At 26.6% G+C, this 26,531-nt stretch overlaps 1 protein-coding gene across 1 annotated transcript; it reads left to right on the top strand.

Moving 5' to 3' along the window:
* Positions 1-75: 75 nt before the first annotated feature.
* LOC122506338 (forkhead box protein P1) lies at positions 76-25,171 on the top strand. Its single transcript, XM_043618455.1, has 4 exons — positions 76-923; positions 16,963-17,266; positions 19,028-19,756; positions 24,307-25,171. Exons 2-4 carry the CDS (start codon positions 16,971-16,973, stop codon positions 24,971-24,973), a joined length of 1,692 nt encoding a protein of 563 aa, XP_043474390.1. The 5' UTR covers positions 76-923; positions 16,963-16,970; the 3' UTR covers positions 24,974-25,171.
* The last annotated feature ends 1,360 nt before the right edge of the window (positions 25,172-26,531 follow it).

Genomic DNA, 26,531 nt, shown 5'->3' with positions numbered 1-26,531 from the left:
AAAATCTCTGGATTCATAGTTTGAATTCCGCGAAATTTGTTTGATTCGATGATAACCAGTGTGTCGGGGAATATATATAAAAGCGGCGAGAATAAACGTGACAGTGACCGCGTGTATTTTTTCCGGCCTTTACAACGATGAAAATGTGTGCGTTTCCCGCGCGCGCGTGTCCATGAAATTGTGTTAGTGCCTTCCCGCCATTATCCGTTCGAGACAGTGTGGTCCATTCTTATTTAATCCTCCCCCCACCCCTCCAATGTGAAAATGGACTCGTCCATCTTCTTTCACCGCGATAAATCCTGTCATAATTAAAATTTACAAACAAAATTGAACTTAACCTGAAAATCACTCACCAATCATTACTAATAATAATTCACAAATTTTCCACTAAGTGAAAAAATAAAATAATAATTCCAAAGTTGAGAATTTCAGTGTTTATGAAAAGTTCGTGTTGGAATCGGCCATTTTTGTTTCGGGGAGTGCCGGGGTAATGACAGGTGCTTTATATCCTCAATGTTGAAAATTCTCATCTAAACAAAAATTAATGAAAGTGGGAATTTTTTCCATTTTTTAAAAATTAATTCCCCATTTTTTTAATGTTAAATTCATTGGTGTTTTGATAAAAGTGACGAGTATACAACAATAAAAATATTTTGTCGGCCATGTGCAGTCGCACACCCTGTGACTGTCGTCCAATCGGAGAGAGTCACGTGACCTCGCTGAGCCAATCAACATGACGGGATTTGAAATCGTGCGTGGTCTTTGTCTACGAGTCTGCCCGTCAGTTCCGTAAAGAGGGCCGTTTATACATGTCCGTTTATACATGGTCGCTGCCGAAAGTCGCATAATTTTCCTGTAAATATATGTGTGAAAGTGATATCTGATCTCATAGACGACAAACAATTAGGCTCGTCATTATCAAGGTAGGTTCTGTTTTTGTTGAATTATTTCATTCGTGTGATTAATTTTATCATAAAACCGGCGGCAAAAATAATCATCCATCGCCGGCCTGTTGGCTTTCCGAAGTGTTCTTTCTGTATATTGCGAATAGGGGGGAATACGTATTTTTCATCGTGTGTATTATAAAATGTTGATTTTAAGAAAAAAAAATTTCATTTCTTCTATATATATATATATATATATGTGAAGAGTGTTATTGTTGATGTTATTGTCATATAAGTTCGAAGAGAGAGAGAGAATGTCGTGTTGACATTGATCGTACACCCTTTTAATGTGTGTTGAGTGAATTTACATATTATCCATTTTTACCGGCGTGCCGGTATTTTTAGAACAATTTTTTTGTTTTCGCGTTCTTTTTTTCGGGTATTTTCCACGTTTGTATTTTCTCATTCGTACAGTGAATTCGGTGGGGCGTAAAAAATTCCATTGTCTCGTTCCGTGAAATTTTCGGCGGGAAGGCACTTATGGCTATGTGAAAAAGTAAGGACCGGCCGTTTTTTATGGCGCGACTTCCGGTCATGTTGAATTTCACATATATTCTTTATTATTTATTTGGTTCAATTGGAAAAAAAGATTTACAAAAATTGATTTTTTTAGGGAAAATTTTTTTTTCGTCTTCGTGTGACAGGTGAGATTTTTTTTTTTTGGTGGGGAAATTTTTTTCAGATGAAAAAAAGTGAAGTGTCTTTAATCGGTTAGATAATCCGTAGTACTATTGCCCCCTTTCTTTGTTTATTCATGCAATCGGTTAGAGGTGTGATAACGTTTACAAGTCGATATTATTTTTTCAACAATACTCACTGTTATGTGATATTTAATACCTCATCGATATTTGCTGTCTCAAATATATTTTCCTCTTTTTTTATCATTTTCAACAAGAAATTTTATCAATTTAATTTCGAAATAGTTTTGGAATTATTGAATTACTTTTTCGATAAGAAATTTTTAAGAATTTCTCTAGGGGTAAAAATAGTTTTCTGAATTTTTGATGATTACAAGTGATTTGAACTGATTTGCAAATTTGACTTTTCATATTGGAAAAATAAGATCATGAGAATGTTCTCTCTTTTCTTTCTTGGCAAAAGCAATGAGAGAGGCCGTAGGCAGGAAAAGTTTTGACCGTGGGAACCTTCTGGGAACTCTACCCCTCGCCATATGCCCACCGCAGGAAATATCCAACACACAGGCCCTAACCGAAATATACCCCGATGCATTTTTTTCGCCTTTGCTTATTCGTTCGTGTCCTTGCATTATTTTTTTTTTATTCTGTAAAGCGACCTAAATTTCGCGCAATTTTTCACGTTATTAATCTTTTTTCCCCTCTCTTCTTTTATTGTTATTCCGTCTTTTCGTTCAGGTTGACGCTCTTTTTAAAATTACCCAAGAAACCGCTTCCGGCTTGTAAAATAATTTGGTTCAGCGAGTTTCAAGATGTGAAAAGAGGGCTGGCCTTCATTAATTTTCAAGGGCGGTTGATAATGACCAGACCAAAAAATATTTTAATTCGGGTGGAAAAAAAAGAAATTAAATTCTCAGTGTAATTTTTTTTGCGAACAATTTTTCTCCTGTCTTGTATATATAATACAAATGTATTTTGATTTGTTTTGATAGGGGCGCGTGGGTGTTTGATTATTATTTTTTTAATTTAAATTTTTAATTTCATTCGCACAATTGAGCGAAAGCGAGAAGTTTTATAATATACGCCTACGATTTATATACACGTACACCTTTTACATAAACAGTCGCGGGAAATGGAGAATATTCGCGAGTTTCAAAATTTTATTTCCTATTTATTTTCTCCCCACAGGGGAAAATTATCAATTTTTATTTTTTTTCTACTGAGAAAATTATCAATATTTTGCAATTTTCAGCAAATTCAGTTTTTTCTTTTTATTTTCTTCCATAATGGAAATCAATTTCTATATTTATTTATTTTCTTGACATTCAGGAAATTGTCAATTTTTCATTATTAACTTTTTTTTCTATAAAGAAAATTGACAGTATTGTTTATTTATTTTGTCCACAGAGAAAATTATTACTTTTTCCTTATTTATTATTTTCCATAAGGGAAATTGAGTTTTCTTTTCATTAATTTATTTTTCATAGAGAAAATTGTAAATTTTTCCACAGAGAAATAATTGTCAGTTTTTCGTTATTCATTTTTTTCCACAAAAAGTAAATTGAGTTCCACAGAAAAAATTGTCAAATATTAATTTCTCACCAGAAAAAAATTCGACAGTTTTTATTTACTCCTTTATTTTCCACAGGAAAAAATGTCACTGTTTATTTTTTTTTCGCCACTTGAATTATTTTTAGAAATTAACTAATAATGAGAAAATATTTGAAAAGATTCTCACTCCCGTGAATGTGGAAATATATATAAGAAATAATAATGATAATAATAGTGAAAAAAAAAATGTGTAAAATGAAAAGCAACAATGAAAGAGAGTCTGTTGAACCATGTGCTCTTAGTGTTGTTAAACCCGGTCTCGTGCACGTTAAAACCACATGTACACAAACGTTTACCTTTTACACACTTTTTTTCTTCTCTTTTTTTTGTTCATCGTTTTCTTTAAAACAGTCGCGGGATTTGTCTTGTATGAGTCGATGTCCATGTAATGCATTCTATCTCTCTTTTTTTTAGGAAGCTGCTCCCGCACACATTCTAGCCACTTTCACGAGACTTTGATAGTATGTCGCAGACAAAGTCTCGTGCTATGGTCAGCAATTTAAGACTTTTTTTTTCACTCCAAACACCAAAGCAATACGCGCATTTTTTTTTCTCCCCCTCCCTTTTTTGCTCTGGTATTTGGAATATGAGAAAAAGCAAGAAAAAAAGTCGAAACTGCTTTTCGAGTTCAAAAAAATTGTTAAGTTTAGAAAATTTTAATATTTTTCAATTAAATTTACAAAATAATTTATCAAAAATGTCATTTTTAAATAGTAGAGAAATTTTTTAAATTTTTGACCTTGAGATTCGAAAAGTGGGGGAAAAAAAAATTGTCAACGTGGCGATAGGAAAAGCAAAAATGGTCGAGAAGTAAATGACCCTAAATGACCTTGAGCCGCGGTTGAGGAAAAAGTAACTTTACCGATCGAGAGAGAGTGAGAGAGAGAGAGAGAACCTTCGGGGGTTGAGAGAGGGTGGAGAAAAAGACGATCAATGAACTAAGAATAAATCCAAATTCTCTATATATTAAAAGAGGGGAGAGAAATGGTACGGAGAGGGTATTTTTTTTTTTATTCCTTTTTCAAAGATTGGAATTGAGGAAATGTAATTAGTCGATCGATAATAATTAATGTCATATATAGATGGTTTTATATACGCTATGTGCCACATCAAAAAGTAACCCCTCTAAATTTTTCAAACGAGTTTTAACCCACCCCTCTATATATATATGTACATAGATATATGTATATGCGTGTGTTTCTTTCTGTCTCACCCTCTCTGAATCTCTTCCCCCTTTTTTCATTGCAAGAGGGTGCAACAGACTGTCTCGCGCAAGTTGGCCCCGCACTGGTGGGGATATCAGATCGATACCCTCGCAAACTCAGAGAGATGTTGAGAGGTACAGTTGGTCCAATACAGGATGATTCTGACGCCAATGGAAACGCCCAGACGAAGCGAGCGAAAAAAAATATTATATTTTTTTCAAATAATTGTTTTCTTGATGATTTTTTTTTTGCTCTCTTTGATTTGCAGGGAAAATTGAAAAATTCCCCGTTATTTAAATATTGTCTAAATGAAAATTATTATCAATTTTTGCGCTAGGAAAATATTTGTATTATTTTGTTATTTATTTTTGTACTATTGACTCTGGTTGGTCGGGCGAATAAATAATTATATTATTTTTCATACTATTATCATCATTATTATTTATTTTCATATTGCTATTATTATTATTTCGCTTTATTATTATTATTATTATTATTATTGCGATATTTTAGACGAAATATTCAATATTATGAATTTTTCCGATTTTCCTATTTTGCTTTAGGGTTGTGAGTGATGAAACGTTTCATTGAAACAATGAAACTTTCATTTGAAAGTTTCAATGTTTCATAAGCGAAAGTTTCATTAATTTCATAAAACATTGAAGAACCAATAATTAAGCTTTATTTGCACATGCGCAGTTGTCAGTTCAGGTTAGATAATCTCTAGAAATTTTAGGTTAGCTCGAAACAATTTAATGAAAATTTTTTGTTTACATCCGAAAACACGAGAGTAGTTATGTTAATATTAACTAAAAATTACCTAAAATATTACCTCTAACGAGTGACTTAAAATTAAATTATTAATATATTTTTTAATTATTTATTTTATTTATAAAAATTAAAGAAAGATATTAAAGTAAATAATAATACTTCATGTTTTTGTCGATAATAATATGCGTTAATTATTATACTTTCTTGCATTGAATTTGAAATTTCCCGCTTAAAACTTGAAACTTTGAAATGTTTCATGAAGCATTGAAACTTTCATGAAACATTTCATTTTCCAAAGTTTCATGAAACTTTACAACCCTATTTTGCTTCTCAGCCAAAAAAAATGACACTTTATAGGTTAGTTTTTTCTCTCCCCCTTTCGTTTCCGTTTTTGAGGTTATGTTTCCATTGAAAATTTTTTTTCCAAATAAAAATAGCATCCGAATAAAAATTATTTTCCGCAAATAAAAAAACAAAAAATTACCTCGATTTGTCATTAGATTTTCATCTTTTTCTCTCTCTCTCTTTCTTTCTTTCTCCTTGACAAAAAAAACAAAAAAGTGTCGATTCGTAGAATGACGAAAGACTGATGAGCGTGAGTAGAATAAAGATTTTTTTTCTCTTTGTTTCTTCAAAAAAAAAAAAAAAAAAGATTGTCGCACGGGATTTGTTTCTTTATTCGGCAAAATTTTTTCCTTTTTTTCACCGATTAAAAAGTATCTATTCTTTTTGAGAGAACACATTGCTAAATAGAGAACCTGTCAAGCGGAGTCTCATCACTTTCTCCATTAGCATTGGCAGTGATGTCAGACTTATATGGGATAATTGAAGGACAAAAAGACCTAACGCAAGACAGCTTCTTGCTAATCGATTAAAGAAATCCAGAGGAATAATTGATTATTTGCCGACATTATTTGATTATGTAGAAAATAAGATAAATTGATGCGCGTATTTGATGACAATAATGATTATGATAATAAACCGCGTGTCTCGCATTTTTTTTTCTCTTTTATAATTTTTGATGAAGAGAAATAAATTTTTCGTTGGAAAATAAATTTCTAAATTTACTATTTACAATAATTAATATTTTTAAAAAATATTTACAGTAGTGAATAATTATAACTATAATATTTGTAATAAATATTTACAATAATATTTACCAAAAATATTTACTATTGTCATTATGAACCAAAATTTATATTTATAATAATAAATATTAACTATAATAAATAAATAATAGTAAATATTAATTACAATAAATACTCGCCACAGTAAATATTAATTATTAAAATAATTAATATTGATCGGAATTATTTTTAGAATCGGGTAAATTTATTCCGACATTTATTTTCTTCTCTCACTGGGTTTTTACAATATTTTTGTGCAAAACTTTTCTTTGTATATTTTTATTATTATCATCGATAATTTAACGTTTTGTGTCATCATCGATCATTGGACGTTGTTTTGTGTTCCACGATCGCTTAGGCAGTTTTATTAGACTGTTTCAATTGCAATAAAAACACAAGAACGACATTGCCGCAGTGATGCTTAATGAAAGAAATGCAATTATTTGCGACATAGTCAGAGACTTCGTTAATGAGGTCAATAGCCCTTAAGGCGAGACAGAATATAATTCTTCATCAAACACAAAAAAAAAAATTTACTTCATTTTCTCTAAAATATTTTTCAATTTTTCAAAAATAGACAATTTGCAAGAAAAGAAAAGAAAAATTTCCCGTAATAATCCTTTTAAAAGGGAAAAATGATGATGCAATTTATATTCTTTTAAAATTTGAAAAACAAATTTGTCAGGAAATCTTGATTTATTATCAAGAAAAAAAAAGAGAGAGAGAGGGAGTGAAAGAATCTTGGGTTTTTCTGTAAATTTTTCTAAAGACAGGTACCCGTATTAGATATTAGAGAAAAATTCTTAGGATTTGGGTTTCTTTTTAGGGGAGGGTAATATTCCTGTGCACGATATCTCTTCTCGGACCATACCTGTACATTTGAGAATGGATATTTTGGAACCCCTGCTATTTTTTTCTTCGCACAATGACCATCATCTTTCTTAAAGATCTTCAATACCATTTTCGTTAAATGAGTTTTGGTGAAAAATTTTTATTTTCCCCTCTGGTTGCAAACGTAGGTACAATAACAATTAGTCAGGTAGGAAATTTATTTTTCTACAGGTATAGACTTCTTGTCTCTATTTTCCTCGGGTTTTGCCGAATTTTAAAGCCGTCTGGTATTTTAATTCATGACCTGTGAATTTTAAAAATCGTATTTTTGCCAAAAATTTATTTCTCTATTTAAATGACAGACAAATTTAGTAAATATTGTTCATTTATTGTTTATAAATTTATATTGCAATTATTATTATTATTATTATTATTATTATTATTATTATTATTATTATTATTATTATTATTATCGTTATAATTATTATTTTTTTTTTCATATTAAAATTGATGGGAAAAAATATTGTTTTACTTTTGTGAAATAAGATGTCTTTGGAAGTTGAGAAAAGTTATTTAAACTGGAGGTATGCTGAATTTTGTATATATATATATAATTTATAATTATATTGTTGAACAAGAATCGTGAGAATCGTCTTTCCATTTTCTAAGAAGGGCTATATTAGTTTTTCAGCCGAACGCTTGAACATTTTGCCGAGGAAGTGACGATCGTTAAATATTTTAATTTCTTCTGCCGGAGTTCCCTCACTTTATAATTATAATAACTTCCCAAATGTGTATAATACTTTCAAATTCTAAACGTTCTTGTACAGGAATTTTTTCCGGTTTCAAAAACTAATTTGCTAAAACTACCATCAATGAGAAGAAATCACAAAATAATAATAGAAAAAAAATTATTTTATTTTTCATTTAAAATAAAAAAAATTATTTCAATATTTCAATTCGCGTTTGAAAAATAACGAATAATATCACGAAAATAATACATTATATAATAATCGTAAGTTTTATTAAAAAATGTTAAAAATATAAATTTTATTTTTAATTAATAGTTTTGTCCTTAATGTTTTTTTTAAGAAAGTACTTTTTTCGAAACTAATTTCATAAAAGCAGAAAAACATCGAATACACCTGAAATTCCTGAGCTTTGTGAATTATAATAAATTCGTGGGCGAGGAAAAGAGAGAGAGAGAAAAAAAAATGATTAATTAGATTTACTTTAATCAGGTACATTGAAATTTTGGAGATTGATGTGTATCTCTGGCTCTGGGTTGAGAATACAGCCAGAAACCCCAGTTCAGATTCAATTCACTTCATAAGCCAGATCCCGAATGGAAACCGGTTTTCGAGATCACAAAGAAACCCGCTTTATACTCGGCATGGCCGTCCAATCCTGACGTTCGCTGACTCTCGAGTATTTTACAAAAAAAAAAAAGAAAAAAAAAAAGAAAAATGTTTATTCGTCACTGGCATCTGTTATATTTGAAATGTTACTATTTTTCCTCCCCCCCACCCTTGTTTTTCCCTCACCCCCTTCTCTCTCTCTCTTTTTTCTATCTCCTTTTTTCTCTTTCTCCCATTTTTTACTTTTACCAATTTTTTCTATTTTTACCACACGTTTCATACAAATTTTGCCAAATTTTTTGTTGCATAAAAGTGAAAAATTTTTTTCGGATTTTTGAGTTATTTTATTTTTATTTTTTTTTCGATACAGCACTGAGTAAAGTACCGATTGTTTCGACAGGCCTGCACAAGATCGACTTTCGAAAGTACCGAGTGAAAGGGAAATCCTGCCGATTATTGTTCTGATATTGTGATTACCTCTGGGTTATTTAATAACAGTGTTGATAATTTCAAAGAGACTATTTTTCTGCCCAGGGTCATTTGCGGGGAAACGAAACAGCATCTCGGAATTTTGTTTTTGCTATATCCGTTCTTTTTTATTTTATTTCTTCTATTCGAATTATTATTTATTGCAATATTACTACTTTGGCGTTTTTCTCGAAAATAATTTTCGATACAATGTAGGTATTGTTGAAAATTGTTTTGAAGGAAAAATTTACGAAAGTGAATTTATTTTGTATTTTTAATTCAGAGAAAGAATTTTGTTATGTTTAACATTTTTTTTAAATAATATTACAAGAGAATTTCAATAATATTATTAAAAAAAATTTCATTTTTGGTTTTTTTATTTTAAGGAAAATAACGTTTTAAATTTAATTTATTTTTTGTATTAATATTAATTTTTAAAATAAATATTTATTGTCTTTTTCTATTTTAATTTTTTAATTTTCTATTTTTTATCTATTTGTCAAATTTAATTTTTTGTATTAAATTTTGAATTTTCTTTTGCCTTTAAAATTTCGAATTTTTGAAAAATTTATTTTTTCCTTTTATATATTGTAGAACAAAATTTTTTTTCAATTTATTTCTTTTAATTTCGAATTATTTTCCTAAATTTTATTTTGATAGTTTAATTCCTTTTCCTGTATAAAATAATTTTTTCATTTCGCGAAATTGTCTTTTTTCGGATAATAATATTTTTATTATATAGTAAAAATTTAAAAAATAAATATTAAAAAAAAAAAATTTTAAGTGTTAACAGTTTTGTGGAATTTGATTTGTTCTAGTTTTGAATTGTAAAAGTGTGTGAAATTCCAGAGTCTTGTTAAAATATTCGAAAAAATTTTGTTGGTTCAGGGTCGAAGAGACCAAAGATGTTTAAAAATTCTCTATATATATAGTTTCTCTTTCTCTCTCTCTCTCTCCCTCTCGGTAACTATTTAGCTCATTGGACTACCTCTTTATGACCTGCGAAGGATTTTAGGCCTTAAATATAGCTTGAGGGTCTAGTCTTTTGATTTTCGGGTTCTTCCTAGAATTATGGTCGCGGTTTCTTATTTTAATGGACCAAAAATTTGCAAATCATCAATTTCTTCTATAGAAATCTATTTATAAAGGAATTTTTACTAACAAATTTTTGTTTTCTATTTTTATTGCCTCTTCTATTCTTTTGTTATCGCACAATAGTTTCCGACTCCCTCTGTGTCAATAAAAGGTCTTTTTGCAAAAACAATTTTTATCTTACGCTTGTAATATTCCTATTGTTTGTAATATTTTTCCTTGCATTATTTTTTCTCCGAAAAAAGTACAGAAGGAAAATTAGTTCCAAACCAAGAAAAATAGAATTAAAATAAAAAAACTATGAAAAAATGTAAAATTTAAAATAATAGAATTTTTTTCTGAATTTTAAAAAAATTGAGATGTTTTGATAGAAAAATATTTGTAAAAAATTTACGGAATTTGAGAAAGAAAAGGAGAAGAATAAATATAAGGATAGGAGGAAGTAAACAGTAAAAGAGTGTACCAACTGAAAAGTAGTAAAAAAAACAATTGTTGGAAAAAAAAATTTCTCAAACCGAAGAATATCAGTGAGTTTTTTTTTTTTGCTGTAAATTCGTTGCCTTTTGTTCCAGCGCGCCAAGTGGAACGACCGTTTGATACCGTGCGATATTAGTAGGGGCGAGAGCGCGGTTATACTATATACTTTTTCAAGGCTGTTTCTTCGTCGTGCCTCTCGGTCAAGTTTTCGCTAAAGACATTGAAGACTGAAGAGCTTCTCAGGAACGTGCTCAGCTTCATCTATTCCCCCATTCAATCTCTTCTATTCATTTCTATTCTCTCTTTCGCCCAATAATTCCCCAATGAATATTTCCGCGCGGAAATTAATAGCAAAAAAAAAAAAAAATATATTGGTCCCTTGTCCATTTTTGTTTCTACAACGTGAATTTCTATTCACTTTTCGTATTTTTTATTTTTATTTTCATTTACTCTTCGTATTTTTTATTTTCGTTATTATTATTATTATTATTTATTATATCGAAGAAAGAAATCAAAGAAAAATGTTTCCTTAAGAATTTTTTTTTCAATTTTTACTTTCTCTTTTTTTTATCTGTGTAATTAGGGGTTTTTTTTCTCTATTTTTGATTTTATCTCTCGGCCATAATTATAGATTCGGAAAGAAAATAAAAAAAAGGGAAAAAGTTTTGTAGAAAATTGTCTTTTTTTTAAACTCCCTTTTTGTTTTGTTGACTTAGGAATAGTAGATGGAATTTCGGGCAGATGTGAATCTGATGGGCTCAAAAAAAAGAGGGTGTATTTAGGGAAACTGGTTTTCCGGTTTGTTGCCTTAATGTATATTCATAATATTTAATAAAGTAGGGAAGGTAACTTTTAATTTTTTTTCGACAGTTTTTAAAAAAATATTCTTCATGGAGGAAAAGGAAAAAAATTCTAATAAGAATAATAATAATAAAATGATAACAATAATAATAATAAAAGTAATAATAATAATAATAATAATAATAATAATAATAATAATAATAATAATAATAATAAAAACAAATTAATAACGAATTTAAAACATACTGAAATAAAAAAATTACAATAAAGAATTTAGAGTAAAAATAAAAAAAAATTAAAATCGAGAAATATTTTGCTAAAAATTTATTATTAGTTCAGTAAATTTCTAATTCACCGAATTGAAGTCGTCAGTCATTTAATACACATCATCGAGCAGTAATTTGATAAATTAGAATTCCAAATTTTAATAATAGAAAAAAAATTCATTTCCTGTCGAGATGATTCAAGGAAATTGACTCTCCAACAGAATTGAATTTATTAACAATTAAACTCTTTAAACGATTTGAACTTTTCGTCGAAAATTACAAAATGAATCACATGTATAAATATTTGCACAGTAATTGAGCCAAAAAAAGTATGAAGCAATGAGAAAGAAAAATTAAAAAATTCAGTAAAAGAAAAATAAATTAAATAAAAAATTTTCGTAATTAAAAAAATAAAAAAAAGAAATATTCAAAGAAAATAAAAATTCAATGAAAGAAAATAAGAAAAAGAAAAATTCAAAGAAAACAAAATGAAAGAAAATAAAAAAAAATTCAAAGAAAACAAAAAATTTAATGAAACAAAACTGACAAAAAATCGAAAGAAAAAATAAAATCGAAATAAAGAGAAACAAAAAAATTTACTTATTGCAATTTCTTGCGTCTCGAAAAGTTTAATAAAACTAAATATAAATGATATTATAACAAGGGATGACGTTCATCAAGTACATAATCGCGGCCACATTGCCTTCAATTTAAATCTGCGGCTTCATTCAGATACGTATATGTATATATATATATAGAAAAAAATACTTCATAATACAGTGAAAGAAAAATTTTTTAACTCGTCTTAAATTTCAGTTTTTATTTTTCTTCTCGCGCGCGCATCTGTTTCGATTAGTGAAGAACGTGGAGTCTGTCAGTCTGCTTGTTTGTTTGTCTCTCACTCTTTTTTTCTCTCTCTCTCGAAAAATTGCATATATGTGTGTATATATATACATATGCATTTACGGGATGTTTGGTCTCGTTCAGAAAACACACTCTTTCCCCCCTCTCTCTCACTCTTTCTCTATATCTAAAAGTATATCACTCATTCATATATATCTATATAATTTTTTTTCCTTGTTTTGGTGTCGAGAAATTCTCATTGACTGAGATTAGCTTATCATACTCGCATGTGGCGTGTTAAAGTCGCCTTAATTTAATCTTTTGCGATTCTCTAGGTCGTTGTTCGATCTCCCCACTATTTTTTTTTCTTTCTTTTTTCTTCTTCTATATTTGTGGCGAAATATCGGAAATCGTCGTAATTTTAAATAAATCTTTTTCTTATTCAGATAAGAGGAAAAAAAATTTTTTTTATTTAAAATTGCCACAGCGAAAATATATTTATACTGCGCGCGAGGGGAAATTATTTTCTTATCAAATTTAAGAAATAGAGGGAAATAGTTGAGAAAAAAGGAGAAAAGACGAAAATAATAAATTTCCAATGACCGAAATAATTATTAATTTTTTTAACGAGAACAATTTAGTTTGAATGTTGAAAAATGATATTTATGAGATTTGGTTTATATTTTTCACTCGGATAAGAGATTGTGATGATAATTTGTTGAGCGTAAATTACAAAGCAGACAATGTGTATATGTTGAATTACAAAGTAGGCGGCGATTTGCTATTCAAATCATAAATTATAAACTGCCATTGTAATTTACCGGAGTTTGGTCTCATTTTCTTTTTCCTCCTCTTTTTTTTCTCGCCCCTTTTATCTTCGTTGTAATTTACTTCGCAAGGACTACTCCACACCTTTCTTTACAACCCGGAAAAATTCGGTTCATAAATTTGTTTCATAATTTTCTTCTGAAAGAAGAAAAAAAAATTGTTTTCAAAATATCTTCCTTCTTTTTTCCTTCTTAAAAAATGACTTTTAGCTAAGCCGACTGTCAGAACTTTTAGAGATGGGGAAATGAAAACTTTACGACCAGAACACGACGCATTATTATGCGAATGTAATATTTAAATATTAACATAAAAAAAAATTCATAATTATTATGTCAATTTCGTCGAAAATATTTAATTAATTATTAAAAATAATGGATTTATAGAAGAATTTTAGTAAAAAACACTAAAAAAATTCAATTTTGGAGAAGTTACTATTTGGAAAAATTCAAGTATTTTCAAAAGTGATAAAATTCTTCGCGAAAATTCAATTGTTTTCAAAAGTAATAAAATTCTTTGCAAAATTTCAATTATGTTCAAAAATTAAAAATAATTCTCGTCAAAATTTCAATTATCTTTGTATAAATAATAAAATTCTTCTCCGAAATTCAATTATTATTTTCGAAAATTTTAAAAAAGTTCTTGGTAAAATTTCGATTATTTTCCAAACAATTTCCTCAATTCAATGATTTTCAATATCTACCAAGATTTTAATAAAATTTTCCAAAAGAATTCAATTATTTAAAAAAAAAATTTAATTAAATTCTGTACGCAATCATTTCATTATAATTTTCATAAATAATAAAAAATTTCTCAGGAATTCAATTATTTACAAATTTTTTTATAAATTTTCTTCGCAATAAATCAATTATTTTCATAAGTAATTAAATTTTCACAGATATTCAATTATTTGCATAAAAAATAAAATTCTTTTTAAGATTTCAATTATTTTCATAAAAAATAAAATTCTTTTTTCTAATTCAATTATTTTCATAAATTTATAATAAAACTCATCGCAGAATTTCAATTATTTTTAATAAAATTTCAATCAAATTTGTCGAAAAATGGAATTACTTTAAAAGATTTTATTAAAATTCGTCGAAAGAATTCAATTATTTAAAAATTTGTTAACTGAATTCTTTTATAGAATTTTCTAATAAAATTTGATTTACAAAAAGTGAATTTCAGTTAAAAAGTTAAAATTTTAAATAATAATTGAATATTAAAAGCATAAGCGTGAATTTTTTTTATAGAAATAATTGAATTTTGAATGTTTTAAATTAAAATCTTTAAAAATATAAATTTTTCATACTTTTAACAAACAATTCTGTCAAATTAATTTTTTCGAAAATGTTTAATTTAATTTTTTTTTTTTTGAAATTATTTGTAGTTTTTATTTTCTAACAAGGATTTAATTGAACAATTTCCAAGTTAAATTTTCCAATAAAAGATATTCGTAAATTAATGTAATAGAACATTTTTTTTTTTGAGTATCTAATAATTTTTAGTACGTGAATCGCAGAATATTTTTTAGGATCAGGGAAAAAGTCAAAATTTTGTCTTTAAAAATAAGTGAAAAGTGAGGGAAAAACAAAATTAAATTTTTATGAACATTTTTTTAATTTCCTAGGAAAATAAAAGAAGTCAAATCAGAGACATTTTCATCTCTAAAATCTTCAAATGATAATTTTTTGACGCTAAGCATCGACGCTAAATTCAGGGACATTTTTTGTTTCTCAAAACTGACAAAATTTTCGTTTCCATTAGGACTATAAATTTGATAAATTTCATTAGTTCGAAGCTTCCTATATAGGCAAAGGAGCAGAAGGGGGAAAAAAAAGTAGAAAACCCATAGAAGAATGTGATCGAGAAACGCAATACGTGCAGAGCAATAGTTAATATAGTTCACAACATGCAACACATTAACAAAAGAAACTCAAGCAGGGTCAGTTCTGCAGCTGATAATTTAGTATGCGTAGTAGGCCATCGTTTCCACACACCGGTTCTTTTTTTTCTATCAATGTGCACACCAAGGCAAATGAACCCCTTGATGCAAGAACCCGACATGGGCCCATTGAAATTAAATGGAACGCGTCTGGTTCTTGCAACAAGGTTCGTTCAAAAATATGTTAAATAGTCTTTATTATAGTATTATTTAAAAATATGTTTACTGTTTTCGTTTTAGTCTATTTTTAGTAGTGTTTTTAGTCTATTTTTAGTAGTGTCTTAGTCTATTTTTAGTAGTGTCTTATTCTATTTTTAGTTTATAGTGTTTTGCTTCCTCGATCAGGAAGCTTTTAATTTATTTTTAGTAGTATTTTTATTTAGTGTTTTAGTCTATTTTAGTAGCGTTTTTATTAGTGTTTTAGCCTATTTTTAGTAGCGTTTTTATTAGTGTTTTACTTCCTCGATCAGGAAGCTTTTTATTAATGTTTTGCTTCCTCGATCAGTAAGTTTTTTATTTATTTTTTTGCTTCCTCGGGCAGAAAGCTTTTAATTAGTTTTTTAGTAGTATTTTTATTAGTGTTTTAGTCTATTTTAAATTTTTTGTAGCGTTTTTGTTAGTGTTTTGGTCCCTCGATCAGGAAGCTTTCTATTAATGTTTTGCTTCCTCGATCAGAAAGTTTTTTTAATTAATGTTTTGCTTCCTCGATCAGGAAGCTTTTAATTAGTTTCTTCAGTCTATTTTTAGTAGTATTTTTATTATTGTTTTAGTCTATTTTTAATAGTATTTTTATTAGTCTTTTAGTCTATTTTTAGTAGAGTTTTTATTAGTGTTTTAGTCTACTAAAAGAGACACTTTTAGCAGACAAATGCACACACAATTTAAGCAATACATATATAGCGAACTATTTAACATAGATTGGTGATTGGTATTGGTCTCTGTTCGAGCCGCAAGTCACTCGACAAGAGAGTATGCCAGAGAGTACTACTACTCCTCACGTTCTATAGTAAATCGGCTGTGAGTCAGTCACACCCACAAGCTGGTTGTGGGTTCAAGACCCTCGTTGTACGCTCACATTCACTGAGCTCCTCACGCGAGGTCACACAAGCAGAAATTGCCTGCTTGAGAAACTATTGCCCTTGCTTCAAGACACATAGCCGGCAAAGATTGTCCGACTATATCTAAATAAGAAAAGCGATAGCACTTCATCCGCAGACGCTTCTCTCATTCTCATCTCTAATCGCTCTTTTCGAGATGAGCCAAAAAAAAATTTCGGGAGGCGAAATTTTATTCCTTACTCTTTTTGTCGAAAAAAAAACAAATTTTCTTTCTTTACTATTTCCAAAAGATTGTCCTTCCTATTATTTATGATTGCGAATGAGTTTATGTTGCGAGTGGGAAATTTGCGACACTATTGACACTATTACTTTAAGCTTTTTACTATTTGCCTGACTCGAAGCCATAAAAAAAAGGTTCTACTATCATGAATGAAGAATTCGATTTTATTATTATTATTTTCGACATTATTGGGAAGGTCAGAGAAAAAAGTTGGCGAGTTATTTTTTGACTACTTTCGCGCTTCACCTTGATGGTCTCGTGCTCTCTCAAGGTTTCCATTCTGCTTTTTAAAGATTAAGTTGAAGGTTATAGAAATTGAGAAAGAGAGAGAGAGAGAAAGAAAAGAATTGTAATTTTTTTTTTTTTTTGCGAGAATATAATTTTAATTTTGACACTGATTTCTTCTTTTTGTTTTCTATTTCTAGTTGCGTGAATGTTGGATACAGAGAGTAGAGGCACTGGGCTAGATCAGGGACCGACGAGGGACCCCTGGCTCACGATGGATTATTATTTAGGAAGCGATAGTTTATCACTACAGGAGATGCTCGACGTTGACATTAAATCAGAAATCGAGGGAGTTATTGGCGGTCACACGGAACTTGGTTTTAGTTTCACGGATTTGTCACCCTTAGAAATGGATGACGATCCCGTTGGATGTCACGGCGAGCTCAATGGATGGTTCGGCGGTCACACATGTTTATTAAACGGAAACAGCAATAGTTCCAATAGGTAAGAAAATTTACTTTCAATATTATTAAATTCATTTCATTTATTCGATTCAATTTCATTTATATTTCATTTCTTTATCATTTATTTAACTTCCTTGATTTTATTTTATTTCTGTGCATATTTAATATTGAATTTAATTTCATTTATTCGAACAGGGTTGCCACAGGTCAGGGAATTCATGGAAATTTCAAGGAATTTTTGTTCAAAAATTACTGGAAAAATTACAAAATTTCTATAGAATTACTACAAAAATTCTTCTTCTTGATGTTGAAAAATTTTTTTGCAAGCTTAAAGAACTTGAATTCTTTTTGAATTTTTTTTTCACTTCGATTTATTATTTCAGTAAATTATTAAATTTATTTTAAGTAATTAAATTCTAGAATAATTTTCTTAAAGTTATTATTTATAATTAATTTTTAAAAAAATTTTAAAACCACACTTTCTAACTAATTAACTAATTATTATTATTTTTACTAATTATTTATTATTTTCAATAATTTTAATACCATTTTTTCGAAGCAATTCAATTGTTTTCAAAAATTTTAATAAAATTCTTCGCACAAATTCAACAATTTTAATAAAATTTCTTGAAAGAATTTAATTAATTTCAAATATTTCCATAAAACTCTTCGAATAATATAATTCTAGAAATTTCCAGAAAAATTTCAATAATTTTCAAAAACAATCATTTTCGTTGCAGAAATTCTATTATTTTTAATTCAATTTAAATCAGATTTCTTGATAGAATTGAATTTTCAAATTTACTACTAGATTCATCAAAAATTTTTATTTTCATAAATAATAAAATTTTATTCCAAAGATTAAAAATTTTTTTTTTAACAATTTTAATTAAATTCTGGACAAAAATTCAATTTTAATAAAAAAACTTGTCAAGAATTCAATTTTAATAAAATTCTGGGGAACAAATTCTGGACGAGAATACAATTTTAATAAAATTCTGGTGAACAATTCAATTTTCTACAAAAATTTTTAATAACATTCTTTAGGAAAATTCAATTATTATCTATACAATATTAATTTAATTTCCTGGAAACAATTCAATTATTTTTATAAATAATAGAATTCTTCGCAGGAACTTTATCAGAATTATTAGAAATAATTGATGTAGAGAAGAATTTGAATTAAAAATTCTTGAAATCAATTGAATTTAGGAAGAGTTACTTTTGAAAAATTTTAATTCAATTTTTTAATATCTGAATTTATATATTCAAATTTTATTAAAAAATTATCAAAATATATTTTAAATTTTGTAAAATTGAATTGAGAATAATTAAATTTATTTAAAGAATTTCATTGGGGTTTAAAATAGTCGAATTTTCAAAGAATTTTAGTTTAATAACTTTTAAATAATTGAATAGTAAACAAGTAATTGAAATTATGTAAAATAATTGAAATTTCTTGAAATTTTATTAAAAATTGAATTTTCTGAGACTTATTGAAATTTCTTAAACTTGAAAGAAGTTTGACAGTAATTTGAAACTTAAAGTTGACACACTTAAAGTTTTAAATATTAAAATTTAAACCCTTGAAATTTTAATTTTAAATATTTGCTTCCAAATATATTTTTTAAAATATTTTTTTTTATAATTGAAGTCCCTTTGAATTCTTTTTATAAAATTCAGAAAAAAACAAATTCAAATTTTTGTGGCAACCCTGTCAAATAAATTTTCCCCGGCGAGGAAATTTTCTCACAAAATAATTTCAATAAATAATAAAATAAATATCTTTTTCATTTTGCAGTAATTTTAATCTCGATCTCAGCGGTGGTGATGCGACAACAATAATGGTAAATCCAAATTCCGTAATGCCACACATGGCAGTGCGAAGTCCATCACCGCGAAGGCATTTTGCCTTTTCGCCATCGTCACAGGAAATAAAAGAAGAAAAAGTCGATGTCGACGATGATGATAATGAATTATTAGAATTTGAAAATGATCCCGATTATGAGAATGACAATGATAATGATCAGGAGAATGATAATGATGATAATGACACTGAAACGGAACAATATGTCGATGATATTACAGAGACGGAGGATGATTATGATGACGATGATGAGGATGATGTTAAGCCAACAATAACAACAGCACCAACAACAACGCCAACGATAAAATCAAAATCCCTAATGTTGCCAACAACGACAATAAAAACAATGTCGCCACAAATTTCAAAATCACACACAATGCCAAAAATGAATGTTGGCAGTATAAGAGTTCAAAATTATAAGGTCATACAAAATCAAAGTCAAACACAATCGCACGTGAGAAAGCAAATTTACAATAACAACGTTCATGTCAATTCAAATTCAACTGCCGTCCAAACCAAAAGGGATAAGGACTTTGATCTTTCTGATTATGACGATAAACCATATCCAAAACCAGCGTATTCATATTCGTGTTTAATAGCAATGGCCTTAAAAAATAGTCAAACGGGATCACTTCCTGTTTCGGAAATTTACAATTTCATGTGGTGAGTATTCTTTTAATAACTACCATTTTTATTCGAAATCAATATATAGAATTATTAAGACAGCCCCCGGATAGTACGACTTTTTCGATTACTTTTACAAAAATGCGATAGTTTTCGTCCTTCTTTTCATTTTTATTAAAATGCGACTGTTTCCGACTTTTTTTTTATTAATATACAACTTTTTCGAATTTTCTTCCATATGTTGCAACAATTTACCATTTTTTTATTATAAAATATTGAAAAAAAATTAAATTTTCCTTATTTTTCTTCTTTTTTACCTTAAAAACTTTAAATACACAAAAAAAAGTTAAACTTGCATTTTTTAGAACAAATTCAATTTTTTTATTTCAATAATAAATTCAGTTCAAAATTCTAGAAAATAATTAAATTACAAAAAGTTTTGCAAATTTTCAAAAAAGATTGAATTATTGTATTCAAGTAATTGATTCAGAGCAGAATTATATAATTGAAAATTCTGGAAAATAATTGAAAATTGAAAGAGTTGTAGTAGAAATTATTAACAATAGTTAAAGTTCAAAAAGTTCATGAACTTTCGGAAATAATTGCACTTTTTATTCAAATATTTGATTTAGCGCAGAATTTTAATTGGAAATTTCTGTTTAAATTTTGAAGTAGAATAAAATTAGAAATTTTTTTTTAAATTCTAGAAAATACTTGAAAAATTGGAAAATTTATAAAACAAATTTTCAGAAATAATTAAATTTCAAAAAGTTCAGGAATGTTCGGAAATAATTGAATTTTTGTATTCAAATAATTTATTAAGCGCTGAATATTAATTGAAAATTCTGAAAAATAATTGAAAATTGAAAGAGTTGTAGTAGAGACTTTCAAAAATAATTAAAGTTCAAAAAATTCAGAAATTTTCGGAAATAATTAAATTTTTTTATTCAAATAATTGATTTAGCGCAGAATTTTAATTACAAAATTTCTTTTTACAATTTTAAAGTAAAATAAAACAATAATTTTTTGTTTAAATTCTAGAAAATAATTGAAAATTGGAAAAGAATTTGTTATATTTGAATTTGTTATAAAACAAATTTTCAGAAATAATCAAATTTCAAAAAGTTGAGCAATCTTCAGAAATAATTGTATATTTTTACTTTAAATAATTGAGTTAGAGAGGAATTTTAGATCACAATTCGAGAAAATAATATTGAATATTGGAAGAGTTACAGTAGAAATTTTCAAAAATAATTAAATTACAAAAAGTTTAGCACTTTTCAAAAATAATTGAATTACTTTATTTAAATAATTCATCTAGCGAAGAATTTTAATTGAAAATTCTAGAAAATAATTCAATATTGGAAAAGTTATTAGTAGAAATTTTAAGAAACAATTAAATTTCAAATGCTTTCAAATTGGAAATTTTGAAAATAGTTTCTATTTTTGAATTTATATTTAAAAATACGAAAAAAGTTCCAGAGACATTTTTCCCAATAATTGAATTTTTTATGTCAAATAATTGATACAGTGAAGAATTTTAACTAAAAATTGTAGAAAATTTTCTAAAAAATAATTAAATATTACAAGTGTTAATAGAAATTAAAGAAATAATTAAATTTCAAAAGCGTTTTAATTGAAATTTTTGAAAATAGTTTTTAGTTTCGAATAATTAATTGAAAAATTATAATAATTTAATTGAAAAGTTTTCGAGTAATCAAAATTTAGTAAAATTCAAATGGAAAAGAACTTAATTCATGTTTATAAAAAATAATTGATATTTAGAAAAGAAACTTTAGTGAAAAATCCTGGAAAACAATTGAATTTTGGAAAAGTTTCAATAGCAATTTTTAAATATGTAAATAATTAAATTATGCGTAATTATTCTTTCAGAAATCGAAAATTCAAAAAATTTTCAAAAATGTTAATTAAAATTGTTTATTTTAAAGATAATTTAATTCCCAAAAATAGTTAATTGAAAATTTTGTCTATTGGAAATTTCGTCTAGTTTTATTGGAATTAATTTTAATTTTTAAAGAATTTTACGACTTTTCCAACTTTTTTTTCAAATTTAAACAAACTTGTTTATATTTATACAGATAATATAATTTATCAAAAAAAAAAAAAAATCGAATTCGAATAAAGTAGAGGGGAATTATTGCGAAAAAAATTTCATCAAGTAAATTAAAGGATTTGGCGCTTTTTTTTGACTATTCAAATGGGTATAGGGTAAAAGTGCGATGAAGCCCTCGTATATACGCTTAAAAGGAGCATGGAGGGAAAGTATTGTCCTTCCATCTTTATTTCCAAGTTGTGAAGGGGGGAGCTGCCATTTTGTATAGGGCCCTTGGAGCACCAGGTGCATGCAGGGGTACAGTCCCCCTAGAAATTCGAGACCCCTCTCTTTGTTTATTCCACGGACCAGACTTTGTACAGTGTTACCAAAAATGTTAAACCAATTCCGATTATTTATTCATTATTTAACGACTTTACTATCTTTTTAGTCGATTTTATTCACTTTCGAAAATTATCCAAATTGTTTGAAAAAGGAAATTTCCATCTGTAAGATTTAGAAATAAATTCTAAGACTTTTTAGGGAAAATATTCAAAATTTCGAAATTTTTTAATTGAAATTTATTTAATTATTTATTTGTACTTTAAAAATTTGCAAGAATTCAAAAGAAGAAAAAATTCGAAATTATTTTTGAAATGAATTCTAAGAAATCGAAAAATGCAGAATTGACAAAATTTTTACTTAAAGTAAATTTTACTTACAATTTAAATCAAAATTAAAAAATTCAATTGAAATTATACTTTTTTCAAATTGTAAGAAATAAAAAAAATTCGAAATGAATATCCAAATAAATTCTAAGAATTCGGAAAAAATGCAAAATTTCTACTTAAAAATTTAATTGAAAACTAAAAAATGTAATTCTACTTCTTTCAATTTGTAAGAAATACAAAAAAATCGAAATTAATTTTCAAATAAATTTTAAGAATTTTGAAAAAATGCAAAATTTCCAAAATTTTTACTTAAACTTAATTGAAAATTAAAAAATTTAATTGGAATTATTCGTAAAAAATGCAAAATTTACAAAAAGTTTTACTTAAATTTAATTGAAAACTACAAAATTTAATAAAAAATATTCTTCTTTCTGTTCGTAAGAAATAAAAAAAATTCAAAATTAATCTGCGAATAAATTCTAAAAATTCGAGAAGAATGCAAATTTCCAAAAAATTTTAAGTATAAATTAATTGAAATTTAAAAAATTAATTTTAAATTATTCTTCTTGCAATTTGAAAGAAATAAAAATATTAATTTCCAAATAAATTCTAAAAATTCGAAAAAACACAAAATTTTTAAAATTTCTACTTAAATTTAATTGAAAACTATAAAATATATTTAAAATTATTCTTTTTTCAATTTTTGGCAGAAATAAAACAAAATTCGAAATTAATTTTCAAATAAATTCTAAGAATTCGAGAAAAATTCAAACTTTCCAAAATTTTAAATTGAAATTTAATTGAAAATAAAAAAATTCAATTGAAATTATTCTTCTTTAAATTTGTAAGAAATAAAGAAAAACTCCAAATTATTTTTCAAATAAGTTATAAAAATTCGAGAAAAATGCAAAATTTCACAAATTTTTATTTAAATTTAATTGAAAATTAAAAAAAAAAATACTAAAGTCTATTAATATTATTCGTAAAAATTATAAAATTTCAAAAATGTCTACTTAGATTTAATTGAAATCTAAAGAATTTAATAAAAATTTTCTTTTCATTTGTAAGGAATAAAAAAAAATTCAAAATTAATTTGCCATTAAATTCTAATAATTCGAGAAAAATGCAAATTTTCAAAATTTTTTAATAAAATTTAATTAAAAATTACAAAGTTCAATTGGAATTTCTTTAAATTTGTAAGTAATAAAAATAATTCAAAATTAATTATGCAAATAAATTTGACAAAAATTCAAAATTTTCAAAGTTTTTAATTAAATTTAATGAAATTAAAATAATTAAAATTAAAAAGTTCGATTGAAATTATTCTTTAATAAAATGCAAAATTGCCAAACATTTCTACCTAAAAATTGAAAACTAAAAAATTTAATTACGATTATTCTTCTTTAAATTTGTATGAATCAAATAGAATTAAAAATTAATTTCCAAATATCTTCTAAGATTTGGTTAAAAAAAGCCAAATTTCTTAAATTTTTACTTAAAAATTGGAAATTTTCCAAATAAATTCTAAGAATTCGTAACAAATTACAAAATTTTAAAAATTCAATCGTTTTATTCTTCTTTCAATATATAAGATTTAAAAAAAATTCAAAATTAATTTCCAAATAAATTCTAAGAATTCGGAAAAAATTACAAAATTAAAGAAATGTTAAATTGAAATTTATTTTCGCCTCTTTCAGTTTTCAAGAATTCGAAAAAAGCTAAAAATATTATCAAATATTACTTAAAATATAAAATTCTACCCAATTTTCAAATTTACTTATTTTTATTTACTTATTTACTTATTTTTTTACTTATTTAATTGCTTATTTATTTATTTACTTATAGAAATTTCTTTTATTTTTCAGCGAGCACTTCCCGTATTTCAAGACAGCGCCAAACGGATGGAAGAATTCGGTGAGGCATAATTTATCATTAAACAAATGTTTTGAGAAAATTGAAAAACCAGCGGGTAATGGAAACCAAAGGAAGGGCTGTTTATGGGCAATAAATCCCGATAAAGTGGCGAAAATGGATGAGGAAGTGCAAAAATGGAGTCGAAAGGATCCATTGGCAATTAAAAAGGCAATGATTTATCCCGATCATTTGGAATTACTTGAACGTGGTGAAATGAAGTACGCGAGTAATGGCGATTTATCGGCAGAAGAATCGGAAAGTTCGGGCGATGAAACTGCCGAGGAGAGTCCATCGTACGATGAACCGGTGCATAATCATATCGCTGCAAATTCCGTCACTGACAGCTATGACGAGAGCAGTCAGGATATCGATATCACTGAACATCTCTACGATGAAATTGATATTGAGGATAATAAAGAAGCACTTCACATGCAATTGAATATCACAAAACAAGAATCATTTGATTATGAATTAAGTCCAAGTGCAAAGCGACAAAAAACAATCACGGGAACATTGCAGGGAAATTACGTTTATCAACCAGTGTCATCATCGCGAAGAAAAACGCCTTTATTGTTGCGACCTGGTGCCACCACAGGTTCTTTTCTTAAACTCGAATAAGTCCCTAGGTATCGCGTTTTTATTTTATTTTTTTTTACATAAATATAAAATAATTACAAAAGTAATCTCTGAAACCATAAAAAACTCCTTTGCCTTTTTCGAACATTAAAAGGCAGTTTCAGAATTTTTTTTTCTTTTTTTTTTTTTTTTTGTTTCTTTGGCCTAAATTATGAAATTTTCGAATTCAAAAACATTTTTCGAATATTTAAAAAGTATTTTCTACATTTTCGAAATGTACAGTTAAAAATACAATTATGAAATTTCAAAAATCGAAAAATCTTGTCAAAAATTTTTACTCGAAAAAGATAAATTTTTCGAGAACATAAATTGAAAAGCGACATTTTTTCATTAAGTCAATTTTTCGTTTAGAATTATTATATTTAAAAAGAAGTAAAATTCGGGTGATTGTGAATAAACGAAAAATATTTTGTAAAAAAGTAAATATTATTTTAATTAAATAATTTTTGTAAAAAAAAAAGAAACGAAATATGTGATTCAAACATTATTTTCTATTATCAATAATTATTAATTATTTCTTTAATCAATAATTCAAAAAAAGGCGCATGATTTTTAATACCATTTTTTACGACTTAGAATTTAATTCATTTTTCACATCGCAAAGTGAGAAAACGATTAGAAAAAATAAGAAAAGAGAGAGATGGTAGTTCGATATGTGATAAAACAAAAAACAAAAAAAAACCGATACACCTAAAATAGATAGACTATTTTTTACCATGAAAACTACATTATTTTTTAGTTCAAAAGTGATTTTTTTGAAATTTTAAAACAATCGCTCTCAAATTATTATTGCCCCGGAATTTACCGGAAGTTATATAAAACTGAGAAAATAAAAGTGAAAGAAAAAATAATGCTAGAGATAAAAAAAAAGAAAATCTTTTTTTTTTTAGTGAGATTCCTGAGAGTTTTGTATCTTTTGGAAAAAATATATATATAAGTATATAAATACAAAAACAAAAAAAAAGCAAAAAAAAAAAACTGTATGTGTGAATTTTCGTTGAGCAACGACTTTCTTTAAAAAAAAAAACTATATAATTTCGCGAAATGTATAGTCGCAATTTAATAATGTAAAGAATTAGATGATTCTCCTAATTTTTTTACAGAATTTATATTATAATATTATTACCTTTGTAAATGGTATTTCTGTATTTGTACTGATAAATTCTCGAGCGAACCGAGATGATCTTTATATATATAATATTAAAAAAAACCTAATTTAAATAAGTATTTGGTCATTTTTGATGGCCAGACTGATAATTATACTTTTTTACACGCTGCTGGACTAAGTAATTAAATGTAAATGTCTCTAACAATTTGTATGCCTGACCGAATAATAAATAGGAAAAACTTAGATCCACATTAAAAAAAAAAAAAAAAAAAAAAAAAATTAAGTACAAAAGGATACAAATATAGAGGAATCTGAATTGTAAAATTTTGTAGTATAATCAAGAAAACAAAAAATTTGTGCTTCTAGTTTATATAATAATTAGTAGTTCGAAAAAAACATTTTTAGGCCAGTGAAATTTTTTGATAAAAAGAA

The sequence above is a fragment of the Leptopilina heterotoma genome, unplaced genomic scaffold (genome assembly GCF_015476425.1).
Source record: "Leptopilina heterotoma isolate Lh14 unplaced genomic scaffold, ASM1547642v1 Lhet_114, whole genome shotgun sequence".
NCBI classification, from domain to species: domain Eukaryota; kingdom Metazoa; phylum Arthropoda; class Insecta; order Hymenoptera; family Figitidae; genus Leptopilina; species Leptopilina heterotoma.
This window is presented reverse-complemented; position numbering and strand designations above follow the sequence as displayed.